Here is a 16826-nt window from a genome sequence, read left to right on the forward strand (position 1 = left end):
GCGTGCCGCCGGCCAGCCGATGAATGGAGACGGCGGGGCGCGTGCGGGTGTGCGTGCGTTGCGGGTGCCGGCGGCGCAGGATGGGGCCGAGTGGTGGCGTGTGCGAGTTCTGGCGGCGGGTGTCGGGCCCGGAGGAGCGGCGGCTGCTGGAGCTCCTCTCCTACGGGTTGGTGGTGCTGGGCGCCGCCTCCGCCCTCCTGCTCTGCTTCATCCACATGCCCTACGGCCGCTACTCGTCGCGGCGCTTCGGCTGCCTGCTGCCCGCCCGCCTTGCCTGGGCGCTGCAGGAGCTGCCCTCCCTCCTTGTCCCGCTCGGGCTCGCCGCCTGCGGAGGGGCGGTCTCCGCGGCCTGGCCCAATCGTCTCCTGCTGGGCTGCTTCGTCGTGCACTACACGCACAGGTGCGGCCCTTCGGCCGAGGCGGAGGGGTCGCTGCCGGCGGGCACCGGCGCTGGAGCGGTTGGCCGGGGGTGGCCCCTCGGGTGCTCCCGCTCGGGTTTGCGCGAACGGCGGGAGGGCGGCTGATGAGGCGGGAGGACGGGCCTGTGGCAGTTCGGGGTTCATCTTGATAGAAACGCCTGACTACTGTTTCCTGACTGCAGGGATTGAAATTCTGATGTTAATTAATGCTCACTGTTTAACATAATGATCACTAAAGTAGTTTTTCTGCTTCGTTCTATTAAGGTATTCTGTGTTTCGACATAAGCCGAGCAAGTAATTGCAGTGTTGCTGTGCTTCCTTGCTTTGTTTTGCTGTTGTGTGGTGTATGGCACCTTTCAGAAATGGCATAAAAACTGAGTGTTTGGTGTTCTGTCAGTGTCTGTATGTGTGTATGCTATAGCTGTAGCTCTCGTGATGACCCCTGTTTCAGCAGTGACTTAACCAGGGTAGTCTGAAGGACACTGTGTTCCAACAAGGAAAATTCAGCTGTGGATGCTAATACGATGCCATTTTAATTGTGTGAAACAGTTATTTTCCAATTATGTCTTTCAGTGTAGTGTTTATTTCAGGGTTTTAGCTTGATGATCCTTATGGGACCCTTCCAGCTCAGGATATTCAATCATTATATTAATATATAATAAAATACTGGCAGGGCTGAGGCTGAGTGCCCTATGTTGCTGTGTAGTCAATGGTGTCTGGGTATTTTATAGGATTACTCAAGAGCAGGCAGCTTAGCTGGAGCTCAGGTAAGATTTCACTCTTCCCTTCAAGTCATTGACAATAGTTACTGCTAATACTCCATGAGTAATTTTGCTACTATATTAACACAGGAGAGAGAGATTTGTCAGGCTAATTTTAAGCTGAATGTGTGGCTTGATATGCAGTTGTTTCCCAGTGCTTATTGAGAGAGGCTTTTGCTTTTGACTAACAGTATTCCACATCCCTGTAGTCAAGAGGGATGCAATGTACAGTTGGCCTGGTGGCTGACTGGTTTTGTAAACCCAGGAGTGTCTCTTTACTCCTTTTTCCATTCATAAGAGTGAAGAGATTAGTTTTGGCCTGGGGTGTTAACTCATCCTCACTGTCTGGAAAAAGCTAGAAACACAAGGGCAAAGGTTTGTACAGAAAGCTGAACTGTACTGTAGTTTCTTTTTTCCAGTTGTTTGTTGCTATTGCCTGCCCAAGGGACTATTCTGTAAGTGAATATAAACTGGAAGAGACCTCTGTTATCCAGTTCCATTTATTGTAATGTAGTAGGCTTTAGATAACCATATTAATGAGTTTGTTATGCTTTCTTGAAAGATGTTATGGTTTTGCTTCTGCTAGAAAGGCTCCTTTGAAGCAGTAAGGTAGCTGGAAAACACCTTAGGTAGCTGGAAAACACCTGAAGAATGCTCAGGCTTCAATAATCCTGCTTCCATGTCATAGATTGTAATTAAATTGATAGGAGATGGGGAGTTAGCTAGTTACGTGGGGCAGAGCACAAAAGCATTCACCTGCTTTTCTTGTTTGGAGCTTGTTTGTTTGCTTGTGTAATTCTCCATGGAAAGCAATCAAGGTTCCTTTCCCAAATAGGATGGCAGCTGTGGATTTGTCATGTCTTTATCAGGTGTTGCAGGGTAGACCAAGAATGTCAAGGCAAAGCAATGATGTTTTTAAGTGACCTTTAGGGGCAAGGAGGAACTGAGCTCAGGTTAATTTCAATAGGATTGACTTACACTCATGGATGTGCTGGTGGATTTCGTGTAGGGGTTGTGAGGCCTGACTTGTTTCAGAAAGCTTGGTGATACTACTGAGGATTTAGGAACACAGGAGGACAAAAATAAACTGTGCTTACATCAGTTGCCTTTACTGCTTTGGTCAAAGTAATTGCCTTGGACACAAGATTGTAAATTTCTGTCATTCCCATTAAGCAACAAAATTAATGTTTAGGCGTTAAAGCAAGTGTAACTATCCTCCCAAACTGGAATCGGACTCCGCTGAGAATTTGAAAAGCAGGATATTATGGACTATAGATTACAGTTTTGGACATTGAAAGTGTCTTTTCTGTTTGTTAATGCAACTGTTTTTCTTCTGTTATTCATTGTAGGGCACTCATATTTCCTCTTCTGATACGGCAAGGAAAACCAACACCATTTTTCACTTTTGTGCTAGCACTTCTGTTCTGTGTTTACAATGGATACTTGCAAGGCCGAAGCTTAACCAACTATGCAAAGTACCATTCAGACTGGTTAAAAGATCCACGTTTCATTACAGGTGAGTTAAAACACTGGGAACATTAGATCCAGTTTTCCTTTATATTCAGAGGTTTTTTTTATAATTTTATAGTAGTTTCAATCCCTCTTTATAACTTTTGTAATAGTTAATTTTATTGTTTGCTGTAGCTGTAAACTAGGAGATTCCTGGTATACATCTGTTTTAATAGCGTCACTCACTAACTTTTTTGAGACTATTACAATAAATCTTTATCTAAAGTTTGACATGGCCATGAAACAGCTAAAACTAAGACTTCTTGTTTCTTTTAGTCCTGTAACTAGAACATCTCTTGGGCTTGTTTGTTTTTTGGTGCGTGTCTATGTAATGGGAATATAGTGGATATTTATAATTGCTATTTCATATTCGTCCTAGCTAAGTACCTCCACATGACCATAGTTTATGCCTGTAGCTTCAGTCACTCAAATGCAGAAATGCTGTATTTTACACCGGATACTCCCTGAACAACTGGACTATTATGTTCTAGTTAATCAAAAACATTGTCAATATCTTTAGGCCTCTGTTTAAAATGACTGAAAAAAGGAGCAGAAGACTAGAAAATAACAATAGCAAGAAAGCATATTTGCTGAGGGCTAACAAGAAATTGTTTCAGTCTATATGAAGTTACATGAGGAAGAGAAATGGGATAATCTTTATAAGTAGCAGCCAAACAAGTTCTGTAGTTGAAAGCTGAAATTAGATAAATGTGCATGGAAGGCAGAAATTTGGGAAAGTCATACTGATTAACCATCATGGGAGTGAATTTCAAACAACTCATTTTCTCTGTCTGTGGAACCTTAGTATAGACTGACTGTTTTCAGATATTTAGGAGTTAATTCTGGAAAAGCAATAGCTTGTATCTATGCTAGCAATTCATTTGGAGCAGCAATACGGTTTTGTTGTCATTCCCTCATGCTTTCTCTGGACTGTGTGTTAGTGCAGTGAACTAGTCTGATTTTCAGAGGAAGTGGAAATGTTCTGCTTCAGATGCAGTACAACAGTTGATAAAACTGTGAGCTTGCAAACCACTGTGGGAATAACATCATGATATCTCAGCATGAGCTTCACGTATGTGTGCCAATAAGAAGTTTGTGAACTTACCATGAGTACTCATGATACCCTGAAGTGCTTAATGCTACAAACAAGGGCATATGCACTGGCCTGTTTCACCCTTGTGTTTTTCACTGATCTGTCTGCACATCTAATTGAAAACTCATTACTTCCTTTGCTTGCTTTAGCTTCATCAAACCCTTTGCAGTATGCTGTATCTCTTTTCTTCTTTAAATCCCACTCAACTATTTCCTTCTAATGTTGTTAACCCTTCTGTGCATCAAAACACTTTTCTTCACAGCAGCTCTGTGAAACAGAGCAAAACCTACAGCTCAGAAAGTGCAGGTGACGGAACATCAGCACCTAGTCTATTGCCTGAGGCCTTTTATCTGTCAGTCAGGCAACCAAGCACACATGTCACTTCTGCTCCCTACACAGAACAGACCTGAAGAGAGCACGGGCAATGTCCATATCTGGATGTGGTCTCATGACCGAGGGACATGGGTTAGTCAGTATCTCTCTGAATAGAGGCATCGAGATGCTCCAAATTATCTTGTCTTCTTGGAGAGACTAACTGCACAATCTGAGATGAAGCACTGGTTCAGCTGAAGTGTCTACCAAGCACTTTCCATGCAGCTGTATAAACTGTCTTCCTGCTGTTTCCGTACAGCATCTTGCACTTCATATTCTTGAAACCTGAGTGGAGAGGTGAACCAGACAGCAGTTGCCATGCTGTCACGCTGAAATAGCCTGCGGAACAAGAGTAGATTTTTATGCGTAATATTCTGTATGGGAGAGGGTGCAGAGGGCACTGATGCAACAACACACACGTGCTCTTCCATTGCACCAGGTTATTTGGTAGTACCGACCTAGTCATGGTCCTTCTTAGGATGTGAGGTCATCTGTGTTTTGTGGTGCATCATGTGGATCTGAGAATCTACTGGAGTGCACTGTGGCTTCCTTCCTGTTTACATACCCACATTTCCCTGTGGTGGAAGCCAAGGTCATGGTGCATAACCAGCTCTTGGCTTTGTAGAGTGCAGTCCTAGGGCTGAGCCATGGTGAGGATCAGAGGATGAGGACAGTGAAGTACAATGCCCACAGAGTACAGGCACAGGGGATGTGGGTATGCAGTACTTCAGGGGAAAGTGGATCTTCAAGCTGAAGAGGGGTGCTATGAAAATAGCCTGCGTTCATTGGCTTGTTGTCTGTGATGAGAGATTTCATAGTTTCCTTCTGACATGTGGTTGGTTTCAAGTAGGAGGGGTAAAAATGCACAGAATCAAACTATCTTTTATAGTAATTGGACACTTAAAGCAACCTCCAGTCTTTTTACATTATCTGAGAAGTTCTTAGTAGTTCATATGCTAATTTACAGATACCAACACAGAACACACAGGTAACTTTCTCCAAACTTATGGTGGCATTTCAGAGAAATCAAAAGGCCTCTAATTTCCTCTTCTGAGAAAGAAATTTAATATTCTTTCTATAACTAATACTAACTTTAGGTGTAGTTTTTTTTTTCTTCATGCTAATACTGAAGTAAATTAGTATTGTTTACATTTAAGTAGAATTGACCTCAGTGCTTGTTGAGAAATTTCCTTTCAAATTATTGTATGGATAGAGATAATGACTTGTTTATTTATCTGTATGAGTAACATACCTTATCTGGCAATTAGCAAATTGATGCATAATTACTAAGCGCTAAGAGAAGCAAGCTATTTTTGTTGGGACCTTTGCTGTTTAACATCTTCATCAATGACATAAACAGTGGGATCAAGTGCACCCTCAGCAAGTTTGCGGATGACACCAAACTGACTCGTGCAGTTGACATGCCTGAGGGATGTGATGCCATCCAAAGGGACATGGACAAGCTTGAGAAGTGGGCCTGTGAAACCTCACGAGGTTCAACAAGGCCAAATGCAAGGTCCTGAACCTGAGTTGGGGCAACCCCCAGAATCAATACAATGGTTTTAAACTAAAGGAGGGGAGATTCAAGCTAGACATGAGGAAGAAATTTTTTTCCAATAAGGGTGCTGAAACACTGTCACAGGTTGCCCAGAGAGGTGGTAGATTCCCCATCTCTGGAGACATTCAAGGCCGGGCTGGATGGGGCTCTGAGCAACCTGATCTAGTTGAAGATGTCCCTGCTCATTGCAGGGGGGTTGGACTAGATGGCCTTTGAAGGTCACTTCCAACCAAAACTATTCTGTGATTTTATGACTCTATGATTCTAGACTATAATTCCATGAATTATAGAATTGCTATGAATTGCTTTGCTTTTTGGTCTGTAAATTCCTCATTGCATTGATCTAATCTATCTCATGATGATGTAATTAGATTAAATATATAGTTGAAAGGATTAAGATAAAATTTTACTACAAAAGATAACTTTATATATGGTGTCTACACACCTTGATTGCTAATGGAAACTTAGTGCACTGTGCTGTATGAATAAAAGTTTAAGAAATATGCTTGTTTGCAGGACTAAATTCTGCTTCTAGTTTTGTAATGTAAGTGGATTGTAGTGAGCTAATCAACACTTTAAGTTTATATAGGTAAATATGGAGAGGGGTCTCATGCAGAAACCTCAGTTTCTCTGCACAGCAGTCATTTCCTTCTAATCCGCATGCAAACAGACAGCTAGGTCCTTTTGGTAAACACAGTTCATAAGGGATTGAGAGAAGAAAGCTGCCTATCAAACAAGTTGTTTGAGAGACGAAGTCCACTTAGAGCTGTAGCTTCACTTTGAAGTGTATCTTAAGTCTTGGTAAAGTGTGCTCTGACAAGTTACTAGTCTCACAACCCAGCCTTATACATCTGGATGTCCACTTAATGTCTTTGCCAAGATTGTCATATTACTGCATTTCTCTGTATTGAAAGAGAACCATCTGAAATATTCAACTTATGGGTGCAAAAAGGCAAAGAAACCTTTCCCTATCTGATGTTTGAAGTGACTTTTTTTCTAGAAGCACATCACTGGCATTTTCTTGGTAATTTAAATAAAAATAAGCTTGGAGGTGGATTCACAACACCACAATGGATCTACCCTCAAAACCCAAAACTTGTCTGTTCCCAGTAACAAGGGATGTTGCCTTCAAAGGAAAATAACATAGGTAACATGTAGCCAAAGACTCAGAATGGAAGGGTGAAAATACAGAATTTCAGTCCTAAATTCCTTTTGATTTATCCTATGCAATTATGGCAATAAGACATAAGAATGCAGAATGTGACAATAATCTCAGTTTCTGTGAAAGCCTGGTGTAAATTGCGTCATTAACACAAGTAAATGGGGCGTGAATTAATTCACAATTTTAGTATTCCTTTTATAGCACAGAAGTCTGCTGTGGACACACTGATATATTGTCACTAACAAAAAAAAGGGGGACTAAAATGTGTTCCTCTGTCAGGAAGGAGAATGGCTGTTTCTTTCAGTGTTTGAAGTTTTAGTGTGTGTGTTTTTTCTATGTGGAAGTTAAGGAAATATACACATTACATATCTATATATGCACATGCATATTTATATAAGTCTTGCACATAAGAATAAACTATATACTTACAGTACTATTCCTGTCTAGAGATCTGTTGATTACTATGAGCTCTGTTGATTGAAGAGCTTAATGTGGGATTGGGGTTGTGCAGGATGTCACCAGAATTGCTTATACTGCTTACATTCGTACTACTTTGACACAGTACACCTAATATGAGATATGACTGTAGTTTGTTTTCTGAAAAAGTTCCTTGGCTCAGTGTATTAAATATAGTATTTTTAATATTTTTCTTCAGGTTTAATAGGGTGGTTGGTCGGCATGGCAATCAATATTCATTCTGATCACATTCTCAGGAATCTGAGAAAACCTGGGGAAACTGGTTACAAGATACCAAGAGGTGAGTAAAAATGTTAGAAATGTATATAGCAAAAGAAACATCTCACATGAGGAGAAGCAGAGAGAGTTGGGAGTGTTCAGCTTGAAGAAAAGTCTCAGGGGAGGTATTATGGATGTGTATAAATACATGATGGGAGGGAATGAAGAAGAGAGAGACAGGCTGTCCTTGGTGGTGCCCAGTGACAGGACCAGAGACACTGGGCACAAAATTCAAACATGTGAAATTACATCTGAATGCATTGTTTGCCATGAGGGTGGTCACTGGAACTGGTTGCTCAGAAAGTTTGTGGAGTCTTCACTTGTAGAGGTACTGCAAACTGGACTGGATGTGGCCCTGGGAATCCTGCTTTAGCTGACCCTGTTCAAGCCAGGGTGAGATGGACTAGATGATCTCAAGGGGTCCCTTCCAACCTAACAAGATGACCTTTTAAAGCTTGATGTGTTTAGGGGAGATAGTCACTTATGATATAAGAAGAAAGTGGAAATAGCAGTTTGCCTACTTCAAGAAGTGATTTCATAGTGTGAGAAACATATTTTTTTCCTCCTAAGCCAAGTATTCTGAGGGATCTGTTTCATGATATTATGTGACTTGTGCGAGTCTTTAAATTTTTGACCAACTTTGGCTGTGTTTTTGAAACGTAAAAATGTAATGCAGCATTCCATGACTTTTATGCGAATCAGCAGGTGGGTGGAGAAAGAAGACCTAAATCTCTATCCCAGCATGGGGGCAATACAGGAAGGCAGAAAGAACGCAGCAGCTGTGTGTTGCTGACACATTGTGTGTTGTCCCACATATTAAAAGGGATGATCAGAGAGCAACAACTACTGCAGTAGGGAGATACAAGGAAAAGAGGACAGAAAACCAAAGGAAGTTATGCATTATAAATTCTGGCCATCATGGGAAAATAGAGAATATGAAAGGACTTCTTATGGACCCTACTGAAGTGTTAAGGTTTCTTGACACTTTTGGAAACATTAGACTCTTCCAGGTATATTACACTCAGTGAGAGCAGAAAAAGAATTCTGCTGTTTCTGAGTTTTTCCTTCAGTTGTTGCTCTCTCCTGGTTTTTAGGGAGAGTGTTTTAATAAAACTTGAATAACCAGACATACAAGGTAATAGACTGTTATTTTTCACCGAGAAAGGTGACTTTATGATTTGAATAGATGTGAAGCCAAGCTTATGTAAAAAATGAATATGAGCATACTGTACTATGTTCAGTGCACAAAAAAAGTTCTGAAAGAAAGATGTTGTTTGCTGCACAATCAGGAGGAGTTGGTCTTTTTGATATTACTTATCCAGTTTAAGTGTTAGAATTCTTCTTCTCTTTTGCCACAAAAGTGAAGTCATTAAAGCAAGGTTAAAATGTCCTTTATTACACTTGGCAAATACTTGTTTGTTTAGTCTCACTGGTAAAGCACGTACTGAGATGTTATCAATTTGTACACTATCTTTGGAATTAGGGTGAAAGTTCTTATTTTATAAAATTTCTAGCAGGTGAGTACTGATTGCTTATGCATAATTGGCTTTAAAACATATTTAATGTAGACTGCCAATTACTTCTTTTGCTGAGTGTCGGGGCTGAAGCAGTGGACCTGATGGGAGTTGGGAACAAAAGGGGCAACACATTTTAAGCTACAGAATAAATTTGGAACTTTAATTTGTAATAATATTCTTCATAATTACACTTAATTTCTGAAGTACTTAAAATAAATATTGTATGCTAAGTAAGCCTATGAGTATTTTCTGTGTCTCTTAAAAGGAAGCATATTTTACATTTTTGCATGTTTTACATTTTTACATATTTTAAAGTAAGGCTTGGTTTATGATCAAAGAGCCAGTTTAATATCATTGTTAGGTAATTATTTACAGGAACATGAGCTTGCTTCTGCTACTGATAAATCTGCTTTTGTTTCGTGACTTAAAGAGGAAAAATGGAGCTGGAGAAGGTCTGTCTTTGAAGGATGACTTCAGACCTCATTCTTAGTACCGCTTGAACTGAGAAACTCTGATTCCACTTTCTTTAAAAATTACATGGAGACATTTGTCATATAGCTCTTATTTGACTTACAGTGGAAGATAGCATTGGAGATATCCTTGATTAAGGTGCTTTTAAAATAACTCTGTCCTGCTTTCAGGAGGAATGTTTGAGTATGTCAGCGGAGCCAACTTTTTTGGAGAGATCCTGGAATGGTTTGGGTTTGCCCTTGCCTGCTGCACCATTGGAAGCCTTGCATTTGCGTTGTGTACGCTTTTCATCTTGGGTTCAAGGGCAAAACAACATCACCAGTAAGTGTTTGTGTCTTATTTCTATTGTCTCTATGCCACACTTTATCTTCATTTCACAAATTATGCCTCATCCCGCAGGGATGTTACAGAGCAAGTCTCGTAAAAGACTCTGCTGCTGCAGTGGAGAATATGGTAGAGAATATTCTGAATAGTGTTAAGCACTGATGAATTTCAGTGGGATAGTACTAAGCATAAACATAATGTACAATAGGGTGGTCAAAATCATGTTTAAATGAACATAGTTCATCCTGGATCCATAAAGAAGATAGAGAAGTTTTGGAAAGTTGTCATTATTGATTATGAACTTAATTGAACATGTACTATACCTTGCAGCTCAAACTTGTTTCAATATTAAAATTTTGAAAGTCACTCTAAATTATTTCATAACAGGCATATTTTATAGTCCAGTCTATATCACATTGTCTATAGTCAAGTGTATAGATAGTATGAAAATGGTTCTGGTAGATTATATTTAATAAAGTCTCTGCTCTGTACTTAAACTGACTACTAATGTACTGTATTGACAGTGTGGCTCTCCTGCTAACAGAGGGATCATAGTTTGATAAGACTTGTTTCTTGAAAGGATTATCTTTAAGGAATAGCATGTTTAAAAGAATTTGAACACCAACTTATTTTGGTTATTTTCATCTTCCTGCTTTGGTTCTCATGCTGAAACTTAGCAGCATAAAAGGAAATAAACATGAATTTATGGAGGGAATAGGTCAAAAATGCCATTGCATTGTCTGCCAGGGCAGCCATGGCTATGTCTAGTGGAGTCTTGAAAACCTCCAGAAACAGAGGTTTTCCTGCACCTTGTTTGTATTACCCTTTCAGTGAACAAGTTTTTCCTGCTATCCAACCTGAACCTTTCAAAGCTTGTTACCTGTGTCCATCTCTCCTTGTTTTACCAGCTGCAATTACTTAGAGTTGCAGATTATCTTAGGTTGGGAGGAGCATCTGAAGATGGCCCAGTCACCTGGTGTGACCTGCTCCAACCAGGGCCAACCACAAGGTTATACTCAGTTTCCCAAGGCCTCAACCAGTTGAGTTTTGAGCGTCTCCAAGGGTGGAGACTTCAGCACATCTCTGGCAAAGCACAGAAACAGGATTTTCCTCATTCTCATGGGGAAAGAAGGATTTTTCCCTTATGTCCAGCTGGAATTTTCTGTGATGCAACTCTTATCCCCTGCCACTTGTCCCCTTGCTGTGTGCCTCCAGGAGTGGTGTGGCTCTGCCTTCTCTCTAATATCACTGCAGGTAGTAGAAGACTGCAATTAAATCTGCTTCTTGATGGTTTTCCAGGCAGAACAAGCCTAGCTCCTTCAGCCTCTCCTCATGTTCCAGCTATACAGTCATCTTAATGATGGATTCTTCTCTAGTTTGGGGACATTTCTGTTGCACAGGAAGCTGAACACTGGAAGACATAATGCAGACACAGGCTTTCAACTGCTGAGTAATCACTTCCTTTGACTTGGTGGCTCTATACTTTTTGAAGCAGGCCAGTATGTAGTTAGCCTTCATCACTGCAGGGATCCTTTACTGACTCACATTCAATTTGTCCCGCAGGATGTCCATGTCCTTTTGTGCAGAGCTACTGTCTGACCATTCAGTCTCTGGCCTGCACTTTTGCATGGGGACATTGCATTCCAGCTGCAAGAGTTTGCATTTCATTCATAGTTTTGCTCCACTGTCTTAAATAACTCCCTATCCAGTACCTGTAGACAGCAATAACAGGGTCCCTTAGTCTCTTCCTCACCAGGCTAAACAATGCCAGGTTCCTCAGCTTCACCTTATATATTGTGTTCTTCAGGCTTAAACTCCATGTTTGGTTTCTGTCTGTCTTAAGCCTTGACTGCACTCTTTCAGAGCTCTTGACTTACAGAGCATTCTGAAAAGCTAAATTTTGTTAAATGAAGCAATTTGCACTAAAGGAAAAATGCATAAAAATGAAAGAAGTGTACAGAAAACAAACAAAACAGAAGCCTCCCAAAACAAAACAAAAACCCACCACCTGAAACCAACCAACCAAACACAAACAAAAAGACAAACAATAAAAAAAAGGCAAAAAACAAACAAAAAAACCCCTAGAAATAGTGAATCCATGTGAAGTGAAGAAAGATTTTGGTGTGGTCTGTAAGTATAAAAAACTTAGAATAAATGACTGAAAAGGATAAATAGTGTAATGCTGGTATTGCACAGCTGCAGGTTATCATGTACTGCATGTATTATTCTGTTTATTACAGCTTTGACCTTCTAGTTAGCCATTGATCATATGAATACCTGTGCCTTTGAGGAGCACAGATGAAGTTAATTATATGTTTTAATATTTTAGAGAAGCTGAAAAATATATAACACATATTTACTCCCATTTTCAAATATTTAAGGTGACCAGACAAATAATAGCATTTTGTAGTGCTATGCATTCTCTTAAAGTTGTCTGGATTTGAAAATAGGGATGGTCTTTGAAGGGGATTAGCAGTAAGGTTGGTGGAATGTTTGTCACATTGATTTTGATCATCTGAAGTTCCAGTCAGGATTTAGATGTTTCTATGCAGAAAAGGACTGTTGTTCCAGTATGTGAAGCATCCCTTGCCTCTGCATGAAGTCACTATACAATTTGACATGTTATACCCTCGAAAGTTTTTGTGTCATTGGTTGGCTGGGCTTTGTTTTCCTTTGAAAATGCAAATACTCAGGATGCATAACACATTTTGCAACAACAGGTTTTTTCTTTCCTGGTTGCTCTCACCACATCTGTTGGTCTAAATTCCCATTGCTGGCAGCAGAAACTTTGTTTCATTGTAGTTGGTAATTAGATGTCATTAGGACGAGTGTGGTAAATGGCAGTTATTGAACACATTGTACAATAACTTAATTTCCTTAATAGCAACTTGAAGACTCAGTACTCATCAGATTTGTCTTTGTTTTTCAGATGGTACCTTGAGAAATTTGAAGACTACCCAAAAAACAGAAAAATTGTGATCCCATTTGTGTACTGAGCTGTGCTTTTAACACAGTTTTTTAAACTGATGCTTTTTGTAACAGCTAATACTACAGGTGTTGACAGGTTAACAACATACCCTGATCATCAGTGTGACAGAGCCTTGGCATCAGTGCTGCTACTACTTACTGCTTTTCCTCTAATGAAAACCCAGAATCTGAGGGACATGGTGAGCAGGAACAGAAATGGTTTTCCAACAGCAGAGCACCATCATAAATACATTAAGCAATGTGTCTTAATTCACATCATGGGAAGTACTGCACAGGAATTCTGATGCTTCCTTTTCTGCAAGTGCAGCTTCTGCTGTTTCCACTCGCTCTACCCACACTGTCCTGAGGATTGTGCCGTGGGCCCAGTCACCCTCACTGCAACCTGGATGCTGTGTTCTGCCTGTTATTTGCCTGCATACACAAATGGGGTTATGTGTTTGGTTTTTTCTCCTTGCCTTTCTAATCCTTTCTTTCCCCTGCCAGCTTTTCCAGAACTGATGATGCAGACCAAAGACATTAAATATACCAGCTCTTAGGTGGGAGTCAGTGTTCTGCTTTCTCTTTGCACTATTACATGGGTATGGACACTATATAGATAATACTATTTACAGAAACAGTTGTACTGCTACCTTTCCCAAATAGTACACTAAGATTGTCATCTACCTCTCAAATTTGATAACTATCTCAATATTCAGTGTGTTTTCTCACTCTTCTTTTTTCAGAAGGCATTCTTTATTTGCGATACTTAAGCCAGTCTAGCACTGTTAACAATTGTGTAGTGTCTTCTAACTTTATACTTTTTTACAAAATTATTTTACTATGCTGTGTTTTTTAAAATATCAAGTGTCTTCCTTCTCCTGTTGATAGCATTTGAGATGATTTTGTATTCCAAAAATCTGGAATATTTTAGTACTACTTGTTTTATTAATGTCAGTTCTTAGACCCCTGCATTTTCCTCCTGAAATACTTCAGAAGGGTTTCAAAGACATGAAAGCATACAGATTTGAGTTTTGGGCACATTTGTGCATGCTTGTGATATTAAAGATTTTTTTAGAATTGCTAAAAAAAAAAAAAAACACACAAAAAAACTACAGTTCTACAAAATTAAAAAAACTAACAAACAAAACACTAAACACAAACAAGAAACCAAGCCAACCCAACAACCAAACAGTAATAATTAAAAACAAAGACACAAAAAACTTCCCACAAAACCCAGAAACTCTGCTGCTAATATACTTTGGAAATCACTGGAAATAAAACTTGCCAAGTGTCTTTTGATCTGTTTACACCATTTATGTTGGGTTATATTCTTCAAAACAAATTGGTAATATAGTTTTTCCAGATGCTGAGTTTGCCAGTATGGTATTTGAGTAAGTTTTGTCTAAAGCTCAAAATTCTGTATTTGCTGTTATGTTATTCTGGTTACTACACTAGTGTATCTCATGAATTTTACCTTTAGTATTTTAGTTACTAGTTTAAAAAAAAGTGCATTCAGAAAATGAGCAGTGAAGAAAGGACTTTGTGACCCAAGTTTCTGCTTAACAGTTGTTTCTTCCTCTTCCTGCCATGTTTATCTGGTACTTACTGCACTATAGTATTGGCTATCATTAAGAATTTATTCAGTGGTGTAAATAATTGTAACAAAAAATTATGGTGTTATTGACTCAAATAGTCAAAGGAAGGAGAGGAGAGACATTAGCAGTCCTGCAGTAGTGATAACTTAATACAGCTAAACCCTTGGACTACCAGTTGCTGCTCATAAAGTTGACTGGAGTGACCCATCCTGCTCTCAGCCAATATCCAAAAAGTCCAGCTTTGGGAGAACATAGGAATACCCTTTTTTTTTTTTTTTTTTTTGCCAGTGTCATTACTTGGGTCTCAAGTTGTTTAATAATTTCTCTAGTGTTTGCATCTTTCCATAGTGTTTTAGAAGAAGTCTGAGGCTTCCCCTGTTGTTTTTGTTGTCACACCCTGATTTGACATTGGATCCTAGCTTGCTTCATGAACAGTCAGGTTCCCTGATGCAGAGGATGGTGAGGAGGAGGAGGATTCACCCCTCAATGCTGAAGTGGACTTAGTGGACAATAAAAGTTCAATAGGATCACTTAAAGCACATTATGAAGATAATTTTTAGAAGCCTAGTCTTATATATCTAGATATTTCTAAGCCCTACCACATCCCTGTGGCAGTTTGTCTTGGTATCTAAATCATTCAGCCATCAAAATCTGTTTTAGGGGAAAAAATACTTTACAGGATTCAAATAACACTACTTACTCTAGATATTTAAATGTTTGCATAGTTTATGGTGAATTTGCATCTTACTAATATCTTATCTTTATATCTGTTTAAAAAAAAGTCGCTAATGGGACAACCAACTAGTAAAAAAGGTCTGGCTGCAGCACTTTAGTCTCTAATCCACCAAGTTAGTTTGTGGTTGGTGGTGGTTGTTGTTTTGGTTTGTTTTTTTGGCCTTTTATAAAAAGGTAAAGATTCTTTTAATAGTAAAGAGTGAGAAAAATTGTTTGGCATTCAGTATGTCTCATTATCAAAAGCTGTAACTCTCTGTACTCAGTAGTTTTTACCATTGTTTATGGAAAATTTTTACTGATGCCTCAGTTTTGTTTTGGTACTATGTTGCTAAATAATTATCTTGACTAAAAGTTCAGCTGGTTTGCTCACGTAATGTTAATTTATGGTTTACCTATAGGAGGATAGGGATCTGAAAGGGGATGCTCTGATTGCTTATCCATGTTCTTTCATCACAAAAAAGGAAAAGCTAAGGTCTATGGGATATGAATGTCAGTGTGTATAGAAATTCTAGTTAATTTATGTATTAATAAAAAAAAAACAAAAGCAGAAGATGGTTTTATTTGTTCTATGTTTCTATTTTATATGCTCACTATACTGCTGCAACCTTCCTTAAGTAAAGTACGGAACTCATTTGAGGCAGTTCATTAGAGAACAAATGTTATGAGGAGCAGCTGAGGGAACTGGGGCTGTTTAGCCTGTAGAAAAGGAGGCTGAGGGGAGACCTTATCACTGTCTACAACTACCTGAAAGGAGGTTGTGGCATGGAGGGTGTTGGTCACTTCTCCAAAGTAACAAGTGATACGACAAGAGGAAATGGCCTCAAGTTGTACCAGGGGAGGTTTAGATTAGTTATTAAGAAAAATGTCTTCACAGAAAGGGTTATCAAGCACTGGAACAGGCTGCCCAGGGAAGTGGTAGAGTCCTCATCCCTGGAGGTGTTTAAAAGACATGTAGATGTGGTGTTTAGGGACATGGTTTAGTCATGGACTTGGCAGTCCTACCTTAATGGTTGGACTCAATCTTAAAGGTTTTTTCCAAAATAAATAATTCTGTGATTCTTGTGTTTCAAGGCCAGGGTACATCAGTGAAAACTAAGATCAACTTGGTCAAATGCTAGAACTGCCTTTTTTTTTTTTAAAAAAAAAAAAAATCCTATTTATTTTTCATATTTTACCTGTGTTTCCTTACTCTTTCAGCAGCATTGACAGAATTTTTCTGTTAGAAAATATCTGATACTGAGAAATTTTTCTTGAAAATATATGGTGTGAAAATAAACTCTGTTCTGCCCATTCCAGAAGCTGAAAATATGTATGCTTGCTATTGGGTATAATATGTGTAGCAATTTTTAAGAGACACTTCTATACAGACTGTATACATCTTTCCTGAAAATCCCCTACTAATAAAATATGGTTTGCGGTGTCTTGCTGAATCCTTTTTTTCTGTTAGTAATACTTGATGTAATTTGTGGAGGTTGACAAAGGCTTTTGTTCCAGTGATTTCATTATCCCAAATGAGGTCTTGAGGACTGTAAAAGGTTGTATTAGAATAACCTAGATGCATATGTGAACTTAATGAGTTCCACATGATAAATGTCTAGTGTGCATTCT

The 16826-nt window shown here is 39.3% G+C and overlaps 1 protein-coding gene across 1 annotated transcript; it reads left to right on the plus strand.

The window, feature by feature from the left end:
* Window positions 1–12: 12 nt before the first annotated feature.
* On the plus strand, window positions 13–16620 carry SRD5A1 (steroid 5 alpha-reductase 1). Its single transcript, XM_082045257.1, has 5 exons — window positions 13–400; window positions 2530–2696; window positions 7530–7631; window positions 9768–9918; window positions 12851–16620. Exons 1-5 carry the CDS (start codon window positions 24–26, stop codon window positions 12915–12917), a joined length of 864 nt encoding a protein of 287 aa, XP_081901383.1. The 5' UTR covers window positions 13–23; the 3' UTR covers window positions 12918–16620.
* The last annotated feature ends 206 nt before the right edge of the window (window positions 16621–16826 follow it).

This window comes from Streptopelia decaocto, assembly GCF_964273445.1.
Source record: "Streptopelia decaocto genome assembly, chromosome: 2".
NCBI classification, from domain to species: Eukaryota; Metazoa; Chordata; class Aves; order Columbiformes; family Columbidae; genus Streptopelia; species Streptopelia decaocto.

What these genes read in the sequence shown, in the direction of transcription:
- SRD5A1 (XM_082045257.1), top strand. Translation starts at nt 24, where the DNA reads ATGGAGACGGCGGGGCGCGTGCGGGTGTGCGTGCGTTGCGGGTGCCGG. An exon ending in AGATCCACGTTTCATTACAG is followed by an intron (nt 2,697 to 7,529) that starts GTGAGTTAAAAC and finishes ATTTTTCTTCAG; the next exon opens with GTTTAATAGGGTGGTTGGTC. An exon ending in AGGGCAAAACAACATCACCA is followed by an intron (nt 9,919 to 12,850) that starts GTAAGTGTTTGT and finishes TTTGTTTTTCAG; the next exon opens with ATGGTACCTTGAGAAATTTG.